Source organism: Vitis vinifera, chromosome 19 (assembly GCF_030704535.1).
Source record: "Vitis vinifera cultivar Pinot Noir 40024 chromosome 19, ASM3070453v1".
Taxonomy (NCBI): domain Eukaryota; kingdom Viridiplantae; phylum Streptophyta; class Magnoliopsida; order Vitales; family Vitaceae; genus Vitis; species Vitis vinifera.
Window position 1 is genome coordinate 12,318,773 of NC_081823.1, and position 25,283 is coordinate 12,344,055.

General features: G+C 34.3%; 1 protein-coding gene across 1 annotated transcript; it reads right to left on the reverse strand.

The window, feature by feature from the left end:
• Window positions 1-18,616: 18,616 nt before the first annotated feature.
• On the reverse strand, window positions 18,617-23,982 carry LOC100265207 (cytochrome P450 CYP72A219). Its single transcript, XM_059735127.1, has 5 exons — window positions 23,697-23,982; window positions 22,917-23,119; window positions 21,534-21,775; window positions 19,460-19,847; window positions 18,617-19,048 (listed from the first exon to the last, which is right to left on the reverse strand). The coding sequence occupies exons 1-5, from the start codon at window positions 23,980-23,982 to the stop codon at window positions 18,617-18,619; spliced, it is 1,551 nt and encodes a 516-aa protein (XP_059591110.1).
• Between the last annotated feature and the right edge of the window lie 1,301 nt (window positions 23,983-25,283).

Here is a 25,283-nt window from a genome sequence, read left to right on the forward strand (position 1 = left end):
TCTTTAGCTTTGGTGTTCTTTTACTAGAGATTGTGAGTGGTAAAAAACCAGAGGGTTCTCTCATCCATATCACCACCACAACCTTCTGGGACATGTAACTAGAAAGAATGCAATGGTGTTTCCTCTCTCTCTCTCTCTCTCAATTTGTCTCTACTCTCTACCTTTTTCTGGGTTTTGTGGAAGACAATAAATATGATTTTTGCTCTAGGCATGGCTGCTGTGGGAACAAAACAAGGCCTTGGAATCAATGGATGCATGTTTGGAAGATTCATGTGTTGCATCGCAGGTATTACGATGCATACAAGTAGGTTTACTATGTGTTCAGAACCTTCCAGCAGACAGACCAGCAATGTCATCAATGATTTTCATGTTGGGTAATGAGGGAGCAACATTGCCTCAACCTAAACATCCTGGTTTCTTCACGGAAAGATGTTCAGTGGATACAGATACAATGTCAGGAAAGATAAGAGTTACATTCAGAAAATGAAGTAACCATCTCAAAGCTAAAAGGTAGATGAAGAATTCAAACATCTGCTTAGTGAATTAGTTATGCAGGTGCCAGCTTCTGTGACTGAAACGGTTTGCAAAGGTTCCTCTGTTGCAGCTCAGGGCACTGAAATCTGCAACTTAAGACTCACTAGTAGAATTTCTAAGTTCAGATTCCCTCTGGATCTGGTTGGTAGTAAGCAGAAGAACATGTATTCTGCACTCACTTTATATGTTACAGTCACTTTATCTTCCACTTGTTGTAGAAGCCCAATAGGGGCTACACCCAAACACCCGTTAAAAGCCCAAACCAATTGAGCCTAGAGGATGAGTGCCAAAGCCCAATGAAATCTCAAGGCAAGGTGTTTGTACCTTGCATTTGATCCACTGAGCTTTAAAAGCAAAGGTGAGGCCATTGAGCTATATGTCATGCTAAAGTAATAGCGTTGTAAAATTAAATACATAGCAAGATTAATGGTTTTTCTTCAAAAAAATTTTATGTGAATATTTACGTTCATGCTTATTTTTATAATAATAATTATCAAATTAATATAATAATTTTAAAATAATAAAATACAAAAAATAAAGAGATAAAATTAAATACTATGATTTTTTTTATCTTAAACATATCTTTATGTTTAAATATTATACATGTTCTATTTAATAAGGTTTAAAATATTAATATATTTATATTTATCTTTATAATTTAATTTGGTATGTGTAATATAAAATTGAAATATTATTAAAATTTGTAATTATATATTTTAAATTTCTTATAAATTTTTTTTGTACAATATATAAATTATATAATTATTACTTTACCGGTTTGATCATGGTTGAACCACTGATCTGACCAGTGAATCGTGAATGTAACAACCTACATCCAATCTCAAAGAGGCTCTCACAACTTTAAAACATATCTACAAATTAAGAACTCATACATATATAGCATCAAGATAGCATCAAGATAGGGGAGAAAGTTCTTAACACTATATAAGTATAAACTCTTCTTAACAGCGAAGCTTTAAAAATTTTTGCGAAACATTAACTTGAATGCTAGACAGTGGCAAACCTTAGTGGGAGCTTTCAAAATTTTTAAGAGAGAGAATCATGGTTTAAATATTGGTAAATATGGAATATTTGTACCTACATTTTACGGATATATTGGAAATATCGATGAATATTTTGACAAAAATATTGGTAAGACAAAAATTATTCAAAATTTATAAAAATATTTAGAAAAATTTTAAAAATGATAAAATAAATAAAAATACATATGTTAAAGTTTTTTTCTAAAAATAATTGACATAGATATGATCAAATAGAAAAATATCGATAAGTAAGGATAAATCAATCTTAATAATTTATTATTTATCCAATCAAATTAATTTTAATTTATAAAATATTAGAATTTCATTATTTTTGAATAAATTTATATTTTTAATATTTTAAACACATGCGAAAATATCATCAATGGATACTTTTTAAATAACAATGAAAAGTTCTTACAAAAAATATATCTTAATAATAAAATATCAAAGACATACATATTATTTGGGAAAAGAAATTTAAAACACTTTCCAACATATAAAGTGCTTTATTCAACCAATAGTAACAAAGACAAGCTTTGACTTGGATTGAAAGCCTGGCCAAGTCAAAAATTGAAACCTTATCCTCTTGATGCTGTGTCTTGGACAAATTCTAGGAAAAACCTACATTAGAGCAATTTTAGTATTTTTTTAAACTTGTGTATAGAAGTCTTCCTTTCATCTGTCAGAAGCGTCAATGGAGACCCATCTTTTCTTTGCCTTCTTTTGTGCCTGGATTTGTCTCTCAGTTCCCTTGGAGTCTTGTATTGCAGCTAATTCCATAAGGATTGACCAACCCATAGGCGATGGTGAGTCTTTAGTTTCCTCAGGCCAAAGCTTTGAACTAGGCTTCTTCTCTCCTGGCAGCTCCAAAAACAGGTACTTAGGAATATGGTACAAGAATACACCCCGGACAGTTGTATGGGTTGCAAACAGAAACAACCCGATCGCAGATTTGTATGGAGTTTTAACCATCTTCAACAATGGCACACTTGTTCTTCTCAACTAGTCAAAGAGTGTAATCTGGTTGATTTGTTCCCAATTTGTGTCTCAGTTGACTCATGTCCTCTCAATGGTCCCTGACAGTGGTGCCATTTGATTCGTGTCCAGGTGGTGTCCCTTGATTGTGGTCCTCAGAAGGGAGTAATCAACAAAATTTATAACCTATTACACCATGTACTAGGATAGCCTTAGCTAGCATAGCATAGTGGCTCTAGGGTCGTTCACTGGGATGGGTTTTCACTTCACAATTGATATTAATTCAAAGTTGAATTGGTGCCTTTTCATTTCAAGGTTAGCTTTAAAAGAAAACATAAAGATGTTTAAATGAAAAAGGTTTGGTTTTAAACTAACCAAAAATAGTAACTGATTTTACTTACAAAGAAAAGTGTTTCTTGGAGTTTAGATCACTAGGTTCAGGTTCCTCATACAAAAAGGAGAGTTCCGGTTACTTGTTTCTTTTCCTCGCATTAGAGAATTAACATATAGTTAATTCTCTAACCGGTGTGGTACAGATGCTTCCCTTTAATGGGTTCAAACACTAAATCCCTCTCACTGATGCACCTTGCAATGGCTCGTGCCTCTCACCTAGCATTTGCCATTCAAGGTGATCCTTAACCTTGGATTATCCGTCAAAAGCTCGCAAGAGATAACTAATGGATGTCTCCTTGGAGTCCAAAAGCTTACCAAGTGTTGGCTATTCTAGAAAATCCTACCTCTAAACCACCTCCCAAAGGCTCGCAAGAGATAAACAAGTGCATCTCAATGAACGGAGACCACTTGCCTTATCAAGTGTTGGCCCAGGTGAGTTAAAGGCGTTTTAAGTTAACTAAAAAGATAAAAACCATTAACGAGTCACACTTTCTCTTCATTAAAAACTAAAACAACAAAACTTCCAATTTCTGCATGAGGAAACTTACCCGACTTTCTTCACTCCAAGAGACGAAGAGCCTAGCCTCTCATCATTTGAGAAAAAATCCTCAGAGTTTGATTGGCTAGAAAGAAAACTAACGAGAAAACAAAAATATGAAGGAAAAACAGAGCAAGTGCCCTGTTCGTCGATTCCATATATATGATATATATATTATATATTTTCTTTATATTGGTTCAAAGATATATATAGAGAATATATTTTCTAAGAAATATCCCAATAATATCTTTGACTGATTACAAGGAGAAAATAGAAATTTACACAAAATATCTTGAGAGAAAAAATCTAACTTAGTCAGTGGCAAATATCAAGAAGCTTCAGGAGAACACCACGGCACTGTATACTGAGAGAAAAACTCTCCGGGTAAGCGCTATCAGAGGATCCGGATATGTCTGACTGGAGAAGTTGAAACGTCTTCCTCTCCCATCCAGCGTCAGGCTCCGGATGTGAAATATCCCGCGCCGCAAGGCTATCCGGATCAACTCCATCAGGATTCCCCCGGGTGGAAGGAGCTATGTCGCAAGGGGGACCGTCTGCGTGTGCAAGGTGTAGGGACCCCTCTCCCAGATGACACGGAGCACGCAAGGCTATCCGGATCAACTCCATCCGGATTCCCCAAGAGGACATGTGGCGCGCTTCCCTATTCGGACTCCCTCAGGGAGAAGCACATGACACTCGTGAACATCACACCCGGACGATAGCATATCCTATCCGGATGTGTTGTCCAGATCATTGACTTAATGTGAGCAAGCCTTGCTACGTCATTCAAATAGCCTGCCACAGACCATGTTCTGTCGCCATCCTGTCCGGACACCCTGTCCGGACATCTTTACCATGGATTTCAAAGAACTCTCCTTAATCTCGGATTGCTTTGGTGATCAAAAAGCTATCAAAACACCAAAACTTAACACAATTTGATTAGAATTGATTGCAAGGGTCCTTAATATGTTAATTGGGTTAAAAGGTGATAACTACTACTCAAAAGTGTTTAAAAGAGTTAATTACAAGCTATGAAATAACACTTTTTGAGTAGTAATCACTGGTCTCTCAATTTGTCAAAGGTACCAGAAAATCCAGTTGCACAGCTCCTGGAGACTGGAAATCTTGTTCTTAGGGATAGTGGTAAAGAAAGTTTTGAAACCTATATATGGCAGAGCTTTGATGATCCATCAGACACAATGTTGCCAGGCATGAAGGTGGGATGGAACTTAAAGACTGGTCTACAACGAAAATTGACATCATGGAAAAGTGCTGATGACCCATCTCCTGGAGGCTTCTCTTATAGAATTGATATTAATGTGCTGCCTTACATGGTTCTTGGTGTGGGAGTAGGCAAAAAAGTCCGTTCCGGGCCATGGAATGGACTTGAATTCAATGGTTTGAATGCGTTGGATAACTCGGTTTACAAAGCAGTTTTTGTTGCCAACAACGATGAGGTATATGCCCTCTATGAGTCTAACAACAATAAGATCATTTCAAGACTAACATTGAACCATTCAGGTTTCCTCCAGCGTCTGGTATTAAAAAAAGGGAGCTCTGAATGGGATGAATTGTACTCAATTCCCAGTGAACTTTGTGAAAATTATGGCCATTGTGGTGCTAATGGTATCTACAGAATTGGCAAGCTGCAGATTTGTGAGTGTTTGACAGGTTTCACAATATCATGTTATGCCATTTGGTCTTTGTAATGCCCCATCCACTTTTCAAGCCATCATGAATTCCATATTTCGCCCTCACCTCTGACAATTCATTCTAGTATTCTTTGATGATATTTTAATTTATAGCCCCAATTGGAACATGCAACTTGAACATGTTAAGCAAGCTTTTGAAATTTTGAGGCATCACACATTTTTTTTAAAACTCAAAAAACGTGCCTTTAGCCAACAAGAATTAGAATACTTGGGGCATATTGTCACTGCTCATGGGGTCAAAGTGGACCAAAATAAAATATAGGCCATGCTTGATTGGCCTCATCCTACTAATGTTTCAAAGTTACGTGGGTTCTTAGGCCTTACAAGTTACTATCGGAAGTTTGTTCGCAATTATGGCATCTTGGCTGGCCCACTCACTAATCACTTGAAGAAAGGCCAATTTGGGTGGACTGCAGAAGCTAAGACCTCCTTCAAGCTCCTTCAACAAGCTATGACTACCACTCCCACCCTTGCCATGCCAAATTTTCAGGAACCATTCACTATTGAATCTAACGTTTCCGGGGATGGGATTGACACTATACTCACCTAACAAGACAAGACCATTGCCTTCATGAGTCGAGCCTTAGGAGTCTCCAAATTATCCTGGTCTACATATGCCAAAGAGATGCTTGCCATCATTCACGCCTTGGCACCCTTATCTTCTCGGGTAGAAATTCTACATCCAAACTGACCAGTGGAGCCTCAAGTACTTACTTGAGCAGCGTGTGGTAACACCAGAGTAGAAGAAATGGGTTGCAAAGCTACTTGGCTATGATTACGAGATACTATATAAACTTGGCCGCGAAAACTCAACCGCCGATGCCCTTTCCAGTGTGCCAGGCTCCCCAACTCTTAATGCTTTATTTGTTTTGCAGGTTAAAATATGGGAGGAAATCAAAACAGCCTTGGCAGACAATGCTTACATGGCCTGCATTAGCAAGCTCACTACTATCAAACCTGGCCTTTCCTACACCAACCGTCACGGGTTGATCTTCTACAAAAATCGAGTGGTGGTGTCCCCTCAATCCCATATCCCGAATCAGTTACTACATGAGTTCCATGACTCTCCTTTTGGTGGCCACTTCGGAGTGCTGCGCACATATAAACGTATCACTCAACAGTTTTATTGGCCCTCAATGTATCGCATGGTGAATGAGTATGTCTCCTCTTGTGATGTTTGTCAACGAGCTAAGGCATCCACCTTGTCCCATACTGGTCTCTTACAGCCGTTGCCCATTCCTTGTCAAGTATGGGACGACATCACCATGGATTTCATCAAAGGACTGCCTCCATCCCAAGGCAAGAACACAATATTTGTGGTCGTCGATCACCTTAGCAAATCAGCTCACTTCTTGGCCTTAACTTGCCCTTTTTCTACCAAGATGGTAGTAGAAAAATTTGTTGAGGGTGTCTTAAAATTACACGGCATGCCTAGATCAATCATCAGTGACCGTGATCCAATTTTCATAAGCAACTTTTGGCGTGAATTCTTTAAATTGTCCAACACACAATTAAAGATGAGCTCTGCATACCATCTCCAAACTAACGGGCAGATCGAAGTCATCAATCGCTATGTCAAGCAATATCTATGCTGTCTGGTTCACCAGCAACCACAAAAAGGGTACTCCCTTCTTCCTTGGGCAGAGTTTTAGTACAATACGACTTACCATGTTTCAATCGGCATGTCACCTTTTCAAGCTTTGTATGGTTGCCCTCCCCCCATGATTCCACACTATTAGTTGGGTTCTTCTCCAGTTAATGAGGTCGACCAAAACTTGGCCTCACGCAATGATCTTCTCAATCAGCTCAAACTCAACTTACATCAAGCTTCCAATTGGATGAAACAAATCGCCGATTCAAAAAGGCGGGACATCGAATTCAATGAAGGTGGCCTTGTTTTCCTTAAACTGCATCCTTATCGCCGACAAATAGTGTTCAAAAGAGCATCTTAGAAACTTGCTCACCGGTTTTATGGGCCCTTTCCAATTGAGAAACGCATTGGCAAGGTAGCATATCAACTCCAACTTCCTGCGGGGTCTTGCATCAATATGGTATTCCATGTTTCTTTGTTAAAAAAGAAGATTGGTGATTCAAGTGCAAGTTGTCCTACTTTGCCACCTCTCACCGATGATGGTACCCTCATCATCGAACCTGCAGAAATCATAGACACTCGTTGGCTTAAAAAAAGGGGGAAATTTTTTGAAGAGTGCTTGGTCAAATGGAAACACCTTTTCGTTGAAGATGCTACTTGGGAGAATGCAGCAGAGTTGCAAGATTGGTTCCATGACTTGAACCTTAGGGACAAGGTTCCAATAAAAGTGGGGGGTTGTGGACCCGCATTTATCACGTGCGCTCCCACTCGATCGGCGATACTCGCTTTTTATTCGTGAAAATTTAATTTTAGAAAAGTTGGAGTCGCCACTTATTTTATTTTATTTTAAAAGGGAAAATAAAACAAGAAAGAAAACCCTAAAAAGTGACTCCATAATTTTTGGAAAAAAGGCATGCCTTTGAAAACCTGAGTCTAGGTCCGGGGATCAGGTTACCTATTAGGAAGGTACCTTTAAAAGGTAGCACCCCTCTAAGCCCTATAGAGGTCTCTACTAACTAAGTTGAGGGAAATGTGGCAATTAATCGATTAATTATAGATACCTAAGTAAGCTTGGTGATTTTAAAATAACATGTTAACAAGAAAATCAATCACAATCATATAGAAGATTCAGGGTGCGTACCTGAACCACTTCTTAAGCGCTATCATAAAACATCAATTGTTAGTTTAGATAATATATCACTCAGCATGCATTTTATCATGAATGATCAAACAACATAACAAATATCAAGACATCCCAAGCATTCTCAAACATAGGTGTAATTTACAATGACAATCATATTTATAGAATTTAGAAAGTATGTGACAGGGGACGTACCTGGATAACATAGATAACTTACAATGCGCTTCCATAAGACATGAGGGGTTAGATAATAAATAATAAAATATAGAAATCCTAGCATGCTCGTTATCTAATTAGCATAGCAGAAATTATCAAAGTATATGAAAACACTAATTATCACACTCATCTTGTATACAATTCCTAAAAAAAGATAGACATAATTTCAACAAGTGACAAAAGTGGCAACAAAAATAATTTTTGAAAAGATTTTCTTATGTAGGGGTTTCACCAATTCCCCAATTGATATACACGAATTTAGCCTAGAATTATCCCATTTATTTGGGACCACAAGCTTTGATTCGTGTTTTATTCAAAACTGCAATTTTTTTTTTTTTTTGAAATTCGAGGAAGATGTGAACCGATCAAAACATGGTTGCACATTATTTAAGAAAATGAGATTTTGATTTTAAGAATCCTAAAGGAATTATTGAAATGAATTTTTAAAGGGAATGAGATTTTGATTCTGAGAACTCTAAATGAATTTTTGAAATGGTTTTTTAAGGAAATGAGATTTTGAGAATATTGTTATGTTTTAAAGATAAAAGAAGTTAATTTGAAAACAATAAAATGTATGAATCAAAATACCAAGCAAAGGAAAAAAGAACAAAATCACAAAGTAGAATTTTTGACAACCGATAAAATTGAAGTGGTGGGAATGGAGGCCAATCTTCACTATTTTCTGATAGCCTCTAAAAATTGATTTTGACAAAGGATGACCAAAGTGATAAACCAAAACCTTAGATCTTACAAGCACTGAAACTTTAAAAACATTTAATCTTAAGATAAACTTAATCAAGCACTAAATATTAAGTGACCTTTAAAACAGTACAAGCGATACGTATTAACTAATATTGACAATTTTGAGTCATAAATCTAATCGGCTAACTAAACAATTGAATAAAAGAAAACAAACACATAAAATAAATAAAATTAGTCAAAAACTGAAATGAACTATTTTTAAACACAAAATGACAACATGGGAATAGATTAAACTAATAGCCTACAATTCGAAAGCATAGAATTAATGGAAAAATGGAATAAAAAAAATCTTAACATAAACTAAACAATATGAAACCAACCAAATTAATTAAAACTCTAAAAAAATATCAACTAAAACAGGATCAATCAAAACTAAAATAACTATTTATTTTTATTTATTTATTTTATTTTTTATTTTTTTAAAATTTTAAAACATGAATATATCAACGCGGAATGAAATAAATTAACCAACTTAAATTCTAAAACTAATAAACTAAAAGGATGAATCATGAATTAAATTTAACAACCTTTAGATATGAAAAGAGTGACATGGAAGCAATTGAACTAATAAACTGAATTTTAATAACATTTAAACTAAAAGATAAATTAAAACTAAACTAAAAGAAATTATGAATTTCCTAATTGAGAACAAAAATAATGCCAATCAAAATTCTAAATTTTTAACCATTATCACACATTATCCAAACTCTAAAAAATCCTAACTTTTCCATTATCAACAAAATTGCCCAAACCAATACTTAAAAATAATAATAATAACAATAATAATAATAATAATAATAATAATAATAATAATAATAATAATAATAATAAGTAAATAAAAAAATCTAATTTGTCGAACTAAGAAAATAAATTGTAACTACATTAAACATAAATCATAATTTTCAAGCAAGAATAATAAATCAGTAATAATTAATTTAGTTAGTTAAGAAAAATTAAAAATTAACATCTAAGCTAAATATGAATTTACAATAAAATAAAAATTTTAAATGCATAGGCCGAATGGGAATAATACAAAACTAACTTTAACAAATTAAAAACATGAATACATTGACATTGGGAATGAGTAACTAAATATATAAAATTCTGAAATAATTACGAATGGCATTGAATAGTCATGAATCAAAATTCAAATAGGAAGAATTAATTTACCTTTCTCAAAGACGCGTGGGCTACTCTCCAACAAAAGTGACAGTATGATTTTTTTTATTTAAGAAAGTCAATTCTATGATGCATGGTGTGATAGTTATGGATCAATCAAGACTAAAAGAACTAATAATTTAAGGAACAAAATAAATTAATATGGATATTCAAAATTAATAACAAATAATTTTATGAAGTGCACACACCGGGTAATCTAAATTAATAATAATAATAATAATAATAATAAAATAAAATAAAATAAAGACCTCAAAAATCTTAAATTAAACAGAAACAAATTTAATGGCTTGCAAACATGCATATATTCACGTAAGATTAATTAAACTAGAAAATAAAAAGAACTCAAAAGACATAACGGGAATAATACAAAACTAAATTTAACAAATTAAAAATGTGAATATATTGATATTGGAAATAAATAACTAAATAAATAAAATTCTGAAATAAATTGAGTTGAATAGTCATGAATCCAAATTAAAACAGGAAGAATTAATTTACCTTGGTCAAAGACGCGTGGGCTACTTTTGTTAGTGACAGTAGGATTTTTAAAATCAATTCCACCTGGTGTGGTGGATACCATGCACTGCAAATACTTGCAGTCACCAAAACAATGCGTATTAGTGGAGAGAAATCTTCCTTGACAGTGTGTTGCCCTTGAGAGAATCTGGTGGTCTCCTTTATGTCCTCCAAGCAGCAACCCCTTAAATTGAATGACATTTTCTATGGCCACGTGATCCCCTTTGGTGCAGCCCGCGCATGGAGTCCTTCTTGGTGGCTGGTTTCTGGGCAAAATCTGGCGAGCTCCTTTCAAAGTCCAGAATGCGTGGATGTTCTCGATGAGAAACCCACGTTTGGTGAAGACGAAGGTAATCCGCGTCTTGACCGGAGAGAAGACTTCTTGGACGATATATTTTTTTTAAAACGATAGCTCCTAATAGTTCACGAAAACACGATCTGATCCGGCTGCTATCGCGCCCTTCAAGGTACAGTCGTGCTTCTCCGAAGCTTTTCCAGTGCGGCTGCCTCCTTTCCCTTCCTTCTCAATGGTGCTCCTCCTCTAAAAAACTAGCCCCACTTCATCACCCAATATGCTATCTTTCCTTGCACAGCCTAACCTTCCAAAAACCAGCCTTCCCCATACCTTTTCCATGCACGTTCAGAATTTTCCTTTTTTTTAGACCTAGCCCTCATTTCGTCCACGTACATGCTAAGTCTTTTCTTTTTCCTTTTCACTTGCCAAAACCACTTTGGTAATTTTCCCTACAACCGGCTTCATTCATCCACCAATCCGTGTGTCATTCTCATTCCTTTCTAAAAAATTCTGATCCTTCTTTGTATCTTCCCCTAAAAACCATCCTTATTCATCCATTATTTATATTCCGCTTCCACGCCCCGAATCCACCTTTCCAAAAAACAGTGTGGTCCCTTTCCATGAGCATCTTTTGCACACCTTCCCATTGACTCCACCTACATGGAAGAATAACAAGAAAAAAATTCCAGAAAAGAAAGCAAGAATCCATGAAGTCAAAACCATTCCCGTCATTCAAATTCAACATTCCTTTCATTAAAATTTCAAGAAGTCCTTAAATCCCAAATAGGAAAATATCAATACATAGATAAGAGGATACATACCTAAAAATAAATAAATAAATAAATAAATAAATGTTAGATATATTTAATAATAATAATAAAAAGAATTAAACTAATGCAACATATAATAATAGTCGAAGTGTCAAACTCAAGCCACCAATAATAATAATAATAATAATAATAATAATAATAATAATAATAATAATAATACTAATAATAATAATAAAAACTCATTTCATGCAATTATAAAATAAAATAATTAACAAAAAAAATACAAATAATAATAATGATGAAATAATATAAATATATCAAAACTCACTTAATCCTAAAAGCAATCAATAAAATAAATAAATAAATGAAAACAAATCTAAGTGAAACTAAACCTTGAAAAGTGTTTAAGTGGGCCTAAGGCAGTGCCTAATGGGCCAAGTGCGTTTAATGGGCCTAAGGTGCACTAAGTGAACCTAAGGTGTCTAAATGGGCCTAGGGTGATGTCTAATGGGCCAAGTGTCTAAGTGAGCCTAAGGTGCCTAAGTGGGCCTAAAGTGTCTAAATGGACCTAGGGCGATGCCTAATGGGCCAAGTGTGGTGCCTAAATGGGCCCAAGGTGCCTAAGGTGGCTATGTGAGCCTAAGTCTAAATTAGGGCTGCCAAGAGTCACAACGGGGTTAAATGAACCCCTCAACCAAAGTCCCCAAGGTGGCTTAGAAAAGATGGGCTACACGAGTATTCATGGGCCACCAGGGAATTGCTATAAACGACATGTGCGAGGAAGACAAAATAGAGGGTCTACAGGGGTATTGATAAACCACGAAGATCTCAGCGTGTTTCTTGGCCAAATCAGAAATATTTGGATTGAGTCTTGAGCTGCAACGCTTGGAGAAGAAGTTTGGTTGTGTTAGAGTCTTTCTTTCAGTTGGAGTCCTATTATTCTGCTAGTCTGTTATTTCTGCTTCCATGATTTAGTTTCTATTTGTGCACAACAGTTGTGGCTGTAAGTTTAGGAAGAGTGGTTAGAAAATATATGTATTTAAACTCTTTCAATGAATAAAAAGGATATTGAGCATATGCTAAAATCAACAGAAGGCTTTGACCTATGAGAGAGACCCTAAAGTGGTCATATATCCTTATGGATTAGGTCACCGTTAATGGAGGCTAGTAACAATAGGTATTCTTAATAGAGGCACCATGATATCTCATGGGATTGAGACAGTGTGTCCCTTTGGGTGATCCAAAGGACATGTGATTATGAAATTTATGGCCACAACAATTTCTTTTGTGGAATTTAACTTATGCTCCTTAGAGTTGGAGCTAGAGCATGTTAGTTAATCATATAATAAGTGGGATCTATAACTCAAGGATTGGAGATGTAATCTTGATCGGTGATAACACTACCTTGTTAGATAATGAACACCAGTTCATGGGGAGTTTATATGCAATGGATAATAGGATGTCGTGGACCTGAACTTTGTCTCATTGTTATGTACATATGGTATTGGAGTGTAGTTGATTCTCTTTAATGGAACGTTGAATCAACTTTAAAATTGGATTTTGATAGAGCAAATACTCCAATGGGTCCTAGTGGTTCTCACTTTAAGCTAATATACTATGTGACACATTTTATGAGGGTTGGATTGACTCTAGGTTGATTCTTGTGCATAAGAGCATTTTGGTAATTACACAAGGTTGCATAGGGGATAATGAACAAGGTATTTGGTTTGGGCTAATTGATCAATTAGATGACCCTATGTAGTTAATTAATCAATTATGAGCCATTTTGGGCTAGACTAAGTGACCCAAGCCTTGATGGGCTTAAGTCACTTAAGCATAATCGACAAGCCTATAAATACCCCTTTATAGGTTAGCGTTTCCTAATGAATTTCAATGAGAGTTGTTTTCCACCTCTAGAGAAAGACAGAGAGAAAATAATAGCCTCATCCATTTTGTTGCCCATACTTTAGAGTGCCAAGATTGTGGTTCAAGTCATCGGGTGGAGGATCTTAGGTGTACGAGACCTCCTTAGATGAGAGGCTACAACACTTGGACATGCGTAGGGCACGTGCACAAGACGTGCATAGACCATGTGAATAGGAATTGCACGAGACATGCACATGGGTAGTAGCATGAGGAGAGAGACTCTCCAGTTTTTCCAAGTATGTTCTTCATCGGATGGATTTTGATCTAGGAACATCTAAATCACATGTTTGAGTTTCAAATCTCTAGATCTATAGTTATTAATGGTTTTCATTGCTAATTTATTCCATTGTGATAGATTTACAAATGCCTAGGGATAGATGCATTCACCCTATGAGATCCAAGGCATAGGAACGAAGTATTAATCTAGGGTTCCCAAGTGATGACAATAGTAAGATATCAAGATTGAACCTAACACTAATTAAACATCTGGTATTTAGACCTAGGTCATATTAATCTAAATAGGATCCAAAGATTGTAAAGTCTGGACTCTTTGATTCCGAAAGATCTTCTAGTTTATGAATCCTATATAGATGGTAAAATGATCAAGAGGACTAGAGGTAAGGAATATTTGGAGTTAGTGCATACTAATATGTATGGAACTTTTAGTGTCTATGCATGGAGAGGGTATGGGTATTTCATCACTTTTAGTAATGATTACTTTAGGTTTGGATATGTACATAGGAAATCTGATGTCTTGGATACATTCATTGAATTTAAGGCGAGATCAAATAACCTATTGGGTATACATACCAAGTCATTTCAATTATATCAAGTTGATATGTTTGGTAAGTTTGATTCTTTTTGTTAGAGCATAAGATTATTTTCTAGTTATGTTCATCAAGGTCTCTATTGCAAAATGAATAAGTGGAAAGAAGATATCAAACTTGGATGGACATAGTAAGATTGTGGATAGGTTTTTCATATTTTCTCAAATTCTTTTGGGGATATGTCTTATAGATTGTGTAATTACTTTTTTTTTTTCCTAAGAGGTGTATTAGTTTATAGGATATCTAAGAGGATTTTTGGGTTATCACCTTTATAGTCAATCATTAAAAGATATTTGTTAACATAAATGTCCCATTTTTCATGAAGATTATATGATAAGGAAGAAGGCATAAAGTGATATAGATTGCAGGATATATTAGAAGATAGTCCCACATTGCATAGGATACTACGGATCCAAAGGGTTAAAGACATACCATTCCTATGATTTCTAGTACACCAGTACCTCATCATAGTGGGAAGTTTATATCCCACAGATAATGATGAAGCGGTGAGCAATGTTTATGCTCACTTAAGGCAAGGACGTGTGATCATGAAATCTATGAGCCCATAGTAATTCCTTTAGTGAAATTTGAGATATGCTCTTTGTGAGTTAGAGTATGTTATTTAATCACAAAATAAGATGATCTATGACTCAAAGATTGTAGAGGTAGTCTTGAAAGGCTGATAACTTTCACCTTGTTAGACTATGAACAACCAATTCATGGGAAGGCTGTATACAATAGATAGCAAGTCACGAACTTGAGCACTTGGTGTCTCGCTGTAATATACATAGAGTTCCAAAGTACAATTAACTCTCTATAGTAGGATATTGGATTCTAAGGGATCTAGTATTGTCCTATGGGTTCCATTGGTCTCTACTAAAAGCTCATCTTCCTTGATAGCATGGTTTATGAGAGTTGGATGGGTTTTTAGTTCACTTGTGTGCATAAAGGCATTTTGGTAATTGCGCAAGGTTACACAGAGGTAACTGTGCAGTATCTTGGAACTTGGCTAATTGATTAATTGGAGCCTTATTTTGTTAATTAATCAATTAGCAACCTTTTTGGGCTAAATTAAGTGACCCACACCCATAATGGGCCCAAGTCACTTAAGCATAGTAGGAAACCTATAAATACCTTTCGCAAGGGTTTGGGTTTCTAATTCAATCTTGTCATTCTCTCCCTATAGTCCAAAGAGAGAACCCTAGTCTTCAACCTTGAGATTTCCACCATCTTAGTGCCTAGACTCAAGAAGGAGTCATCGAGTGGATGATTATGGGTTTATAAGATCTTTCTTAAATTTGGAGCTTTCTACATTAACAAGAATTGATTTGGGAACATCCAAATAATATGTATAACACTTTTCTCTAGATCTATGACATGTTTTTGTTTTTTAAATACCAAAGTTTTCAACTATGCTTAGATCTAGAAAGCATAAGATAGGATTACATGCACCCTAATAATCCAAGGCCTAGGAATAGAGTGATCTAAGGTTTCCTAACAAATATAACCCAATAAGTAAGAATGATTTATAGGAACTAAAATTTCTTTCAAAAAGAAAAGAAGTTTATTGGAGTAAGATAGGTATACAAGAGAAGGAAAAATGCAAAATGAGTAGAAAAATACAAAGCAACATTGGTGCAAAGGATTATAAGCAAGAATAATGCACCAATAAGATGAGGGTATTTGGTCTCATTGCTCTTTTAGTAACTATGAGATTAATAATCTCTTTAATAGCTCAAAATAGTTGAAAATTTTCAAATGGATGTGAAATCCAATTTTTTGAATTGACATCTTGAAGAAGAAGTGTATGTAGAACAAACCATAGTTGGTATATATATATATATGGGCATGAGAATAAAGTTCCAAAATTGAAAATAACCTTGTATGGAATAAAACAAACACAAAGAGCATGGAATAATAGAATTGACCAATATTTTCACGATAATAATTTTGTTTGATACCTTTATGAACATGCTCTCTGCATAAAAGTGAATGAAAAAAGTGATATATTACTTGTTTGTTTGGATGTGAATTGTTTGATCTTTATTGGAACAAATCCAATCATGTTTAGTGAGTTCAAAGAAGTAATAGGATAAAAGTTTGAGATGATTGGATTAGTCTCATATCATACTCTCTTGGCATAGACTTGAAGCAAATTGAAAAGAGTACTTTTCATTTCTCAAGAAGACCATGCAAAATAAATTTTTAGAAAGTTTAACTTGAATATGTGTAATATGGTAAACACAATAATATAATGCAAAGCTAAATTATCAAAGACATGTAGAAGGAGAAAAAGTGGATTCAACATAACATAAAATCTTAGTTGGAACCGTACACTATTTGACTCATACAAGTTCAAACATTCTCTTTGGAGTTGGATTTGTCCATCATTATATGGAAGCACTAATGGTTATTTACACTAAGACCTCCTAGTGAATTTTTCACTACATCAACGACACATTTGATTATGACTTATATTATTCACCTTTAACAATTTTAGACTTGTTGGATATAATGATAGTAATTAAGGTGGAGACTTGGATGATATAGAGAGAACCAATAGCTTTATATTCCTCATGGGAGAGACACCATGTTCGCTTGGACTTCAAAGAAGCAACCTATTGTGAAACTTTCAACCTATGAAGTGGAATTTGTGAAAATGTTTACAAAATCTCATAATCAAATTGTGAAAATGTTTACAAAGTCTCTCAAGTTTAATGATTTTAGAATGCTAAGGATGCTACTTTTACAAATCAAGTTGAAGGCATGAGTGAAAATGTTGACAAAGTTTAAAATTTTTAGAAAACTAAGGATGCTATTTTTACAAACCAAGTTGAAGGGAGGATGTTAGTTAAACTGGATTTAGGAAGTTTCTAAAAAATTAGAATTTGAGTTAGATTCTAAAATGCTTGATTTAGTTTGTATATTTTGTTATTACAAGATTTTATATTTTACCATTATGAGTATCTATTTTTTTTTAGGTGTTAATATCTATAAATAAGATGTTACGTAATAGTTGAACAAGAGTGGTGGAAGACAATAAATTTTTTCTTAGTCATCTCAATTATTTAAATATCTCCCTTTACATATGTAATTACTTGTGTATTTTTTTCAACCATATTACTGCAACATATGTGAATCTGCTGGTTGGTCTATGAAAATTTATATCAGTTGTTCAACCTGTTAAATTCTGTTAGGTTTGTGTAACGGTATTTAGATCATAGCATCTTTCCCTAAGCCCGCATTTTTCTAAATATATAATTAAAATTGTTGTGCTTGCAATTTTAATGAAATCTAGCATTGGATACTTAACTACATCCCACAAAACGACAAAATCACCTGCCTTTAGCCAAGTTGTGTTTCAACAGTAAAGTAATTATCTCAATCAAAACACAAAATTCAGTTTTCTAAACAATTATTGTTATTGGAAAACATGCACGGAACTTAAGCATCATAAGGTACTTAAGCAATCCTAGTTGGACGTTCAGTATCCAGATCTTTTCATTAATTGGTTTTTCTCTTTTTGTGCCAACATCTGCTCTCTCTCTCCAGCATGCAAGCGTAAGTGGTAAGCACCTCTTTTGTGCTTTAAATTAATTGGATACTTGATCTTATTCCGCCATTCTTTTGGGTCTAACCCAAAAATACATTTACCATGCCTTCTTTTCATGTCCTCAACTTACTCAAAAGCTCATAAGTCCCATTGGATATGATGTACTGAGTTTCAGATTTTTTAAGTAAAATTATCAACATCGTCTAGCATATATACTAATAAGTTATACTCTTTTCAACAGTTTAAATTGTTTTTGTTTATAGATTATATGGATGTTTTAACACTCAGAGAAATTGAAATGCAGCCAAATATGCAGAAAAAAGAAATGGTTGTGACCAATAGTTATATTTATTCTCTTTTATTTCTATTGATACTCAAATTTTTAGGGATAGAGCGTCAACAATCCTTGTGATGAGTTAATAATGTTGAGAAAAGTCAATGACTACACAATGTAGCTTAAAACCAAATATGTCATCAAAGAAGACATCAATAATCACCCCCACACAATGATATGTTGTATAATTCATTACTTGTATCAAACACAAATTTGCTTCAATGTGTGTCTATGAATAAAAGAGAGTTCTTGGTTTACATTCGAAATACATGCTATATAGGCCATGCTAATAGCAATTGATAACAAGAATCTCAACACTGAAGTCCACGTAGAATCAGGTGTGCACCATATTGGGGTTGCATAGTTAGGATACTAAAAGGAGCATGAGCATAGGATGGCGAAAGTTCAAATGAGAAGTGTTGTAAGATCATTGCCAAAGCTATTTTTGCCTCCATCATTGCAAAATTTTGTCCAATGCATACCCGAGGACCCCAACCAAATGGGAAAAATGAAACTTGGTTTTTTGTTGCCTTCAAAACTCCTTCTGCAAACCTCTCTGGATTAAACTCCTTTGCATCATCCCCCCAAATTTCATGATCATGGTGAACTAGGATGGTGGGCAACACGACCTGCACTCCAGCTGGAAAACACATGTCTCCCACTTGAGTATCCTTATAAACAGCTCTAGCAAGCATTGCTACTGGTGGGTATAACCTAAGAACCTCATGAAAAATCATGGTAACCTGTGGTAGAGAAACTTTAGAAGTTGTTGCATGAGAATTCTTACTAAAATACATTCTAAATCATTATGAAGGACACTGAAGAATAAAGCAATTTCTTAAAATAGTGATGCAGAAGACAAAATGTTCTAAATCATGCATGACAAAATATCAAGTATGCAAAGGACATTGCATATCCCATGGATATAATAACTTAAGAACCTCATGAAAAATCATCATAATCTAGCAGAGAAATTTGAAATCATGGCATGAGAACCCGTTCCTGAGCTACTAAGTGAAAGCAAATGTTTAGTACAAGATATAAAAACTTAAAGAGAAATGTGTTTTCAATTTGACTCCAATTATGGGGGAAAAAACAAAGTACTATACGATTTTAGTGAGAATCATTAAACTGAAGATTGGACTAGTACTCACAATTTTTAGGTGATTTAATCCAGCAGCTTCTGGTTTTTTATTCCCAAAAACCTGTAAAACCTCTTCTCTTGCACGAGCTTGCCAGTTTGGATGCTCGCTTAGCAGGACCATTGTCCATACAAGCAAAACTGAGGTTGTCTCTTGGCCAGCAAGATAGAATAGCTTACACTCTTCAATGACATCTTTGACACTCATTCTAATCTTCTTGTTATTTTGATGTTCTTGAATTTCTCTAAAATTGGATTCCATTAGTATACCTAATAAGTCACTATTAGCAGTTTCGCCAGCCTTCATTGCCTTCTCCCTTTTGTTAATGATACCCCTCAACAATGCATATACTTCTTTGCTTATTTGCTTCATCCTCCTGTTCGTCTTTGTGGGTAAAAACCTGCCTGCATGTTAGTAATTCTAGTAAATAAAACATCACATGAAACACAGACATTAATTCTTATTTTCATCCATGCCTTCTACTTCTCCATTAATTTTTTGAAACTTGTATAAGGCTTCAAAGGTAGAAGCTATCAAGACAATAACTAATGGTTTCATCTACACATGTGTTGCAGTGGTATCTCATCATCTTGACACAATATCCTGCAAACATAAGCTAGATTGAGGATACTAAACATCAATTAGTGAAACATACTACTTTCTAAACGTTATACAAAAGAAGTAATTGACTAAAAGGGGATGAAATGATCTCAGAGTTGTAAATCTAATATCTCTTATGCTTGACCTTGAAAAGTAATCCATTTTTAACATAAATTCTCTTCGAACATAAATTCCCTTCAACCTTGTTAACCAAACACACACTTGAGCATTGTGAAACTTTCAACCTATGAAGCAAAATTTATGTTGGCATCATTTGTAGGTCATGAAATTTGTTCAAGAAACTTAATTTACCACACAAGAGACTGATAAAGATCTATATGGATATAAAATCAACAATTACATTATGAGAAAAATCTAGTTCTCCATGATGGTGTTGAATTTTGAATTTTGCCTTAGTATCTGTTGGAATTTGAATTTTGAAGTTAAATTTTGTAGTTGGAGTCTTGCACAAAATCTGCAACATCCAAATATTTTCTTGTTTTTATTTGGTCAAGATTTGGTTTCTATTTTATAGGAACTAATTGTTCATCATCTAGTAGCTTGATTTTCTGTTATTCTAATGTCATTTTAGTTACAAGCTTATGTATAAATTCAATACTCTTCATCAATAAAATGTGTGTTCCAGTAGTCCAAAAATATATATTCTGCATAAGTGTTTTAATCTAAGATCAACAGATGGAAGCCAGTATATTGATACAAAATATCATTGATTAGAGAGTACATTATGAAATATGAAGTGCAATTAAAATTTACAAAATCTCATGATCAAATTGTGAAAACATTAACCAAGTCCCTCAAGTTTAAAGATTTTAGAAAGCTAAGGATGTTAGTTAAACTAGATTTAGAAAGTTTCTAAAAATTAGATTTTGAGTTAGGTTTTAAAAGTTAATTAAAATATTTTATAGAAAATTCTTGATTTAGTTTGTATATTTTGTTACTGCAAGATTTTATATTTTACTATTGTGAGTATTTTTTTTAGGTGTTAGGTGTTACTATTGTGAGTATACAATAAATTTTTTTTTAATCATCTCAATTATTTATATATGTAATTGCTTGTGTTTTTTCAACCACATTGCTGCAACATAGGTGAATCCGCTGGTTGGTCTATGAAAATTCATATCAGTTGTTCAACCTTTTAAATTCTGTAACGTATGTAGATTATATAGCCTCTTTCCCTAAGCCTGCATTTTTCTTTCATTTCATGGTGTCAACACTTCAGGAAAGCAAAATTTCCTAAAATGGAATATGGTGTGCAAGGACAAAGAGACTTGTTAGGCATCTAAACTCTAGGGAAATGTAAGACTGATTTGAAACCAAAATTTGAGCCAACTAAATCTGCTGAAACACTGCTGCAAAAAGAAAACAAGCCCCAAATAACTCTTTGATCTTTTGTACCAAGCAGACTCGTGTCTGAATAGTTTCAGAAAAATAAGCTGTATATTTCTTGAAATATTTTTATGCATACCTCCATCCCGGGATATAAACTGACATTGTAACCTGGATTGCAAGATGTGTTTGTTCTTTCTGGAGCTGGAATATCCTTCTTCCTTCTTCATAGCTACTACCAAATGCTGTCCGAGAAATCACATCCCCTGTCAAATTTTCAAGATAGGGCCAAACATCCAACTCACATGATCCCCCCACTGAAAGCATTTTCCATTTGGTCACCATGTCGCTACAACTCAAATGAAATGCCGGCAACATATTCTATAACAAATTCAACCACAAAATAAATTAATAAAGACCAAAACAGTCCAGTATCCAGTTTCAAATTCAATATACAGCCATTTATCACTGACCTGCGAAATAACAATTTAACTAGTTTATAAAGCATGTACTGCTTAAAGTCATCATATGTTAGGAAGAGTCATATGGGTGATGGGTGGAGGATGAGGAATATTCAGTTTTACCATGGAGGCACTGACTAAAGAAATCATAGAAAAAAAATGTGCATATTCATGAAAAGTTAGATGTACTGGTAATGTTAATGAAAAGTTAGATGTATGGGTAATAAGCAAGCAAGATAAGAAAGTTGTTAAGATCTTACTGTCATATGTATCAAGTATTTTAAACTAGGAACAGACAATCAAGCATATTTTGATCCTTATGGTTCAAATTACCTATGGTTTACATTGGTAAATAAAACTTCTGAAAATTTCTATTGGAGACTGGAAAAAGACTTTAGATGAGTAAGAAAAAAAAACAAGGAAAAGGTAGGACACATTAGGTATGTGAAAATACTTCATTAAACTGATTGAAATATTTGGGAATTTCGATAATTATCTTTATGGTAGCTGAAAAAGGTATTTTAAAATATATGATAATTTTTCAAATACTAATATAAAATTATCTTTGGAAGACACAATTTTAATGCAGTTTTCAAGTGTTAAATTTACTTTTTTAAAAAGACAACTTTATAAAATTCAGTTCTTTTAACTTTTAAATGATAACTTTCAAATTAGTATCTAGCAATCTTTTAAATGATAATTTAAATGATAACTTTTAAATTATAAAATAAATTTTCAACTACCATATTTTAGAAGGTTATATATCAATCTAAGATACATGAGATGAGAAATGGGTATTCATAACCTCCAAATCTTATATATATTATCACTTAAATTTTTTTTTCCACTGCATTCACATGCTCAATCTCTTTTCCAACAGTGAGAGGGCTATGCAGAGAAGTTAAACTAGGGAAAAAATCCAAGTCTGTAATATGTCACAATTGAAGCAGTTTCAATCATGGAACTGTTTGTTCACTTTCAGAGTTTGTGAAAAGATTTAAAAAAAATACATGAAAATAAGGTAAAATATTCTGGTTTGGAAGCTGGGCATTGAAAATTACCTTCAACTTTTCTAGATGGAAAGCTGGGTTGATGATCTTTCTACGTTTAGCCCATCGTTCGCCTTCCAAGGTCACCAGACCAGAAACCAGCAACTTGCCAAGTGGGTGTGGGGGTGGCTTTTGAAAGACATTGGACTTTAACAAAACATCCCTTATTAGCTCAGGCTCCATAATGTTTACCATTGGATTTGGACCGAACCATGCAAAGAAATTTTTACGTGCACGTTTATGCCATTATTGGATAGTGTTAGCCTCAGATTGCTTTTAGTTTGGACTTCACACAAATTCAACTTTGGGTATTAAAATTCAGTTGAACCCAACTTGGACCATGAAAACAATGAAAACTTCAACCATAGTTTCTATGCTGAGTTATTATAAATGGACTAAATCATTTTTTCAGAATTGTCTCAATGTCAATTGATATTAAGGAATGAACTCTATTCATTGTAGCCTTGAGATTAAATAATGAAATCAGAAGTTATTCACAGCTCCCAGAAATTAAACAATTGAAAACTAAAAACAGTACTTTTCAAAGTGGAAGTATATTAATTTCTTGATAAAAGAAATTGCAATACAGTTAGCAAAGATTAAGAACTACCACTGAAGTCTAAACCTTTGGTGTAATTTAAGAAAGAGGAAAATAAACAAAACAGAAAGGAAAAGAAAAATAGTTAGGAAGAGAAGAGCAGATAACAAACAACTGCTTTAGGGCAGTATAAAAAAGTTGGCCATAATTTGTAGAGATCAGCAAACTTTAATACTATGATGAAAAGTAATCAGTCATATCGGTACCGTATTTCTTAATGAAATGACAATGGAAGGGCAGGACACGCGGAGCAATTTCATCGGAGAGGCTGATTGGTCTTGAATATGCTTCTTTTAACATCATGGACATCTCTTTGAAGTCCCCATGTAAAAGCCTATAAGAATTCCCAGCCAGGCCTTGCTCTCTAAGGCATCTTTCTAACCTCTTTGGCCTCAACCACACCCAATTCAGTAGCCTCCATAAACAGCTTATGAGCACAGTAAGGAATCCAAAAGAAATTGCAACTGAGCTATGCTTCATTTCCAGTTTGAGGGACTTCTATCAGGAGACGTGTGTTAAATCACTTCAGAGTGAGAGAATGACTTTATGCTGCCGATGTGTATAAATTGGCCCCTCTTCTATTCCCTCGTGCCGGCAAACATAGAAGATTTCGTCAATGCCTAATGGGGAGAAGAACGTCTAGTATTTTAAAATCTATAAATTATCTATTTTAATTGTCTCTATCAATATGGATTTTAAACTTGTCAATGAATTATTAATTTATTCTATTTGATACATTTCAAAGTTTGTGCAATCATCACTGCTTATTAAAAACTATATATGCCATGAATGTAGAAGGCAAAATTTGAGCATACGGAATATGGAATTCTATTTGATGGACCAGCTTTCACTTGTGAGTAGATGGAGCATGTGGATGCTCACTTTCAGAGCCTCGAGGGACAGCTCGCATCCCTCACATCTTGGCAGATGTCGCAGGGTGCTTCCAGCTCTACAACTCCATCTGATCTGGACTTTTTGATACTTCATGTTTTTTTTTTCGTTTTTTCGTTTTTTTTTTGTTTTTTGTTTTTTTTTTTTTTTGTTTTTTTGTGGATAAGTTTATTTTGTACACCTAACCATCTTGGCTCAGTCTATCATATATTTTGTTTGTCTAGATGTACTTTTATTTTCTTATCTCTTGTATCCAGAACCTTTTTTACCAGATATGTCCATGTGTTTGCTTTTCTTTTCTCCTTTTCGTATGCTTACTGCTTTATCATGCTCTTTGTCATTTTTTGCAACAAAAGGGGGAGATGGATTGTTGATTTGATTGAGTGTTTTGATATTCATATTTTTTTGACATCTGTTTCATGACTTGCATCCCCTTACTCGTTTACCTGATTTGATAAAATTGATCAATTATCTTTCTTCCCACACACTACTTTACCTGGGTATGTTGTTTAGTGTGTGCAAGTTATAGGTACTAGGGTATTGCTCATTTTTTGGATGTGGCTTCTAGTCCTTTGCACGTTAGATGATGAATTGGTTTAGACAAGAGGTATTGAGAGATTTGTAAACTCCATTTGAGAGTATTGAGGGGTTTATGCAATTTGTATTTTATCACAAAATTGCCAAAGGGAGAGATTGTTCGTACATTAGGTGATGTAGTTTAAAATTGTCAATTTTGTTCTATTCATTTTGGTTTAGGATCTTTCTAGATTGTGTCTCACTCCCCATTGAAGACTCAAGGTTATTAATTGATCAACCAAGATTACATAGGTAAGTGTAAAAAGATTTGGGAAAGGCAAGTTAGTGTTTGGTATGACATGGCATGGATTGAG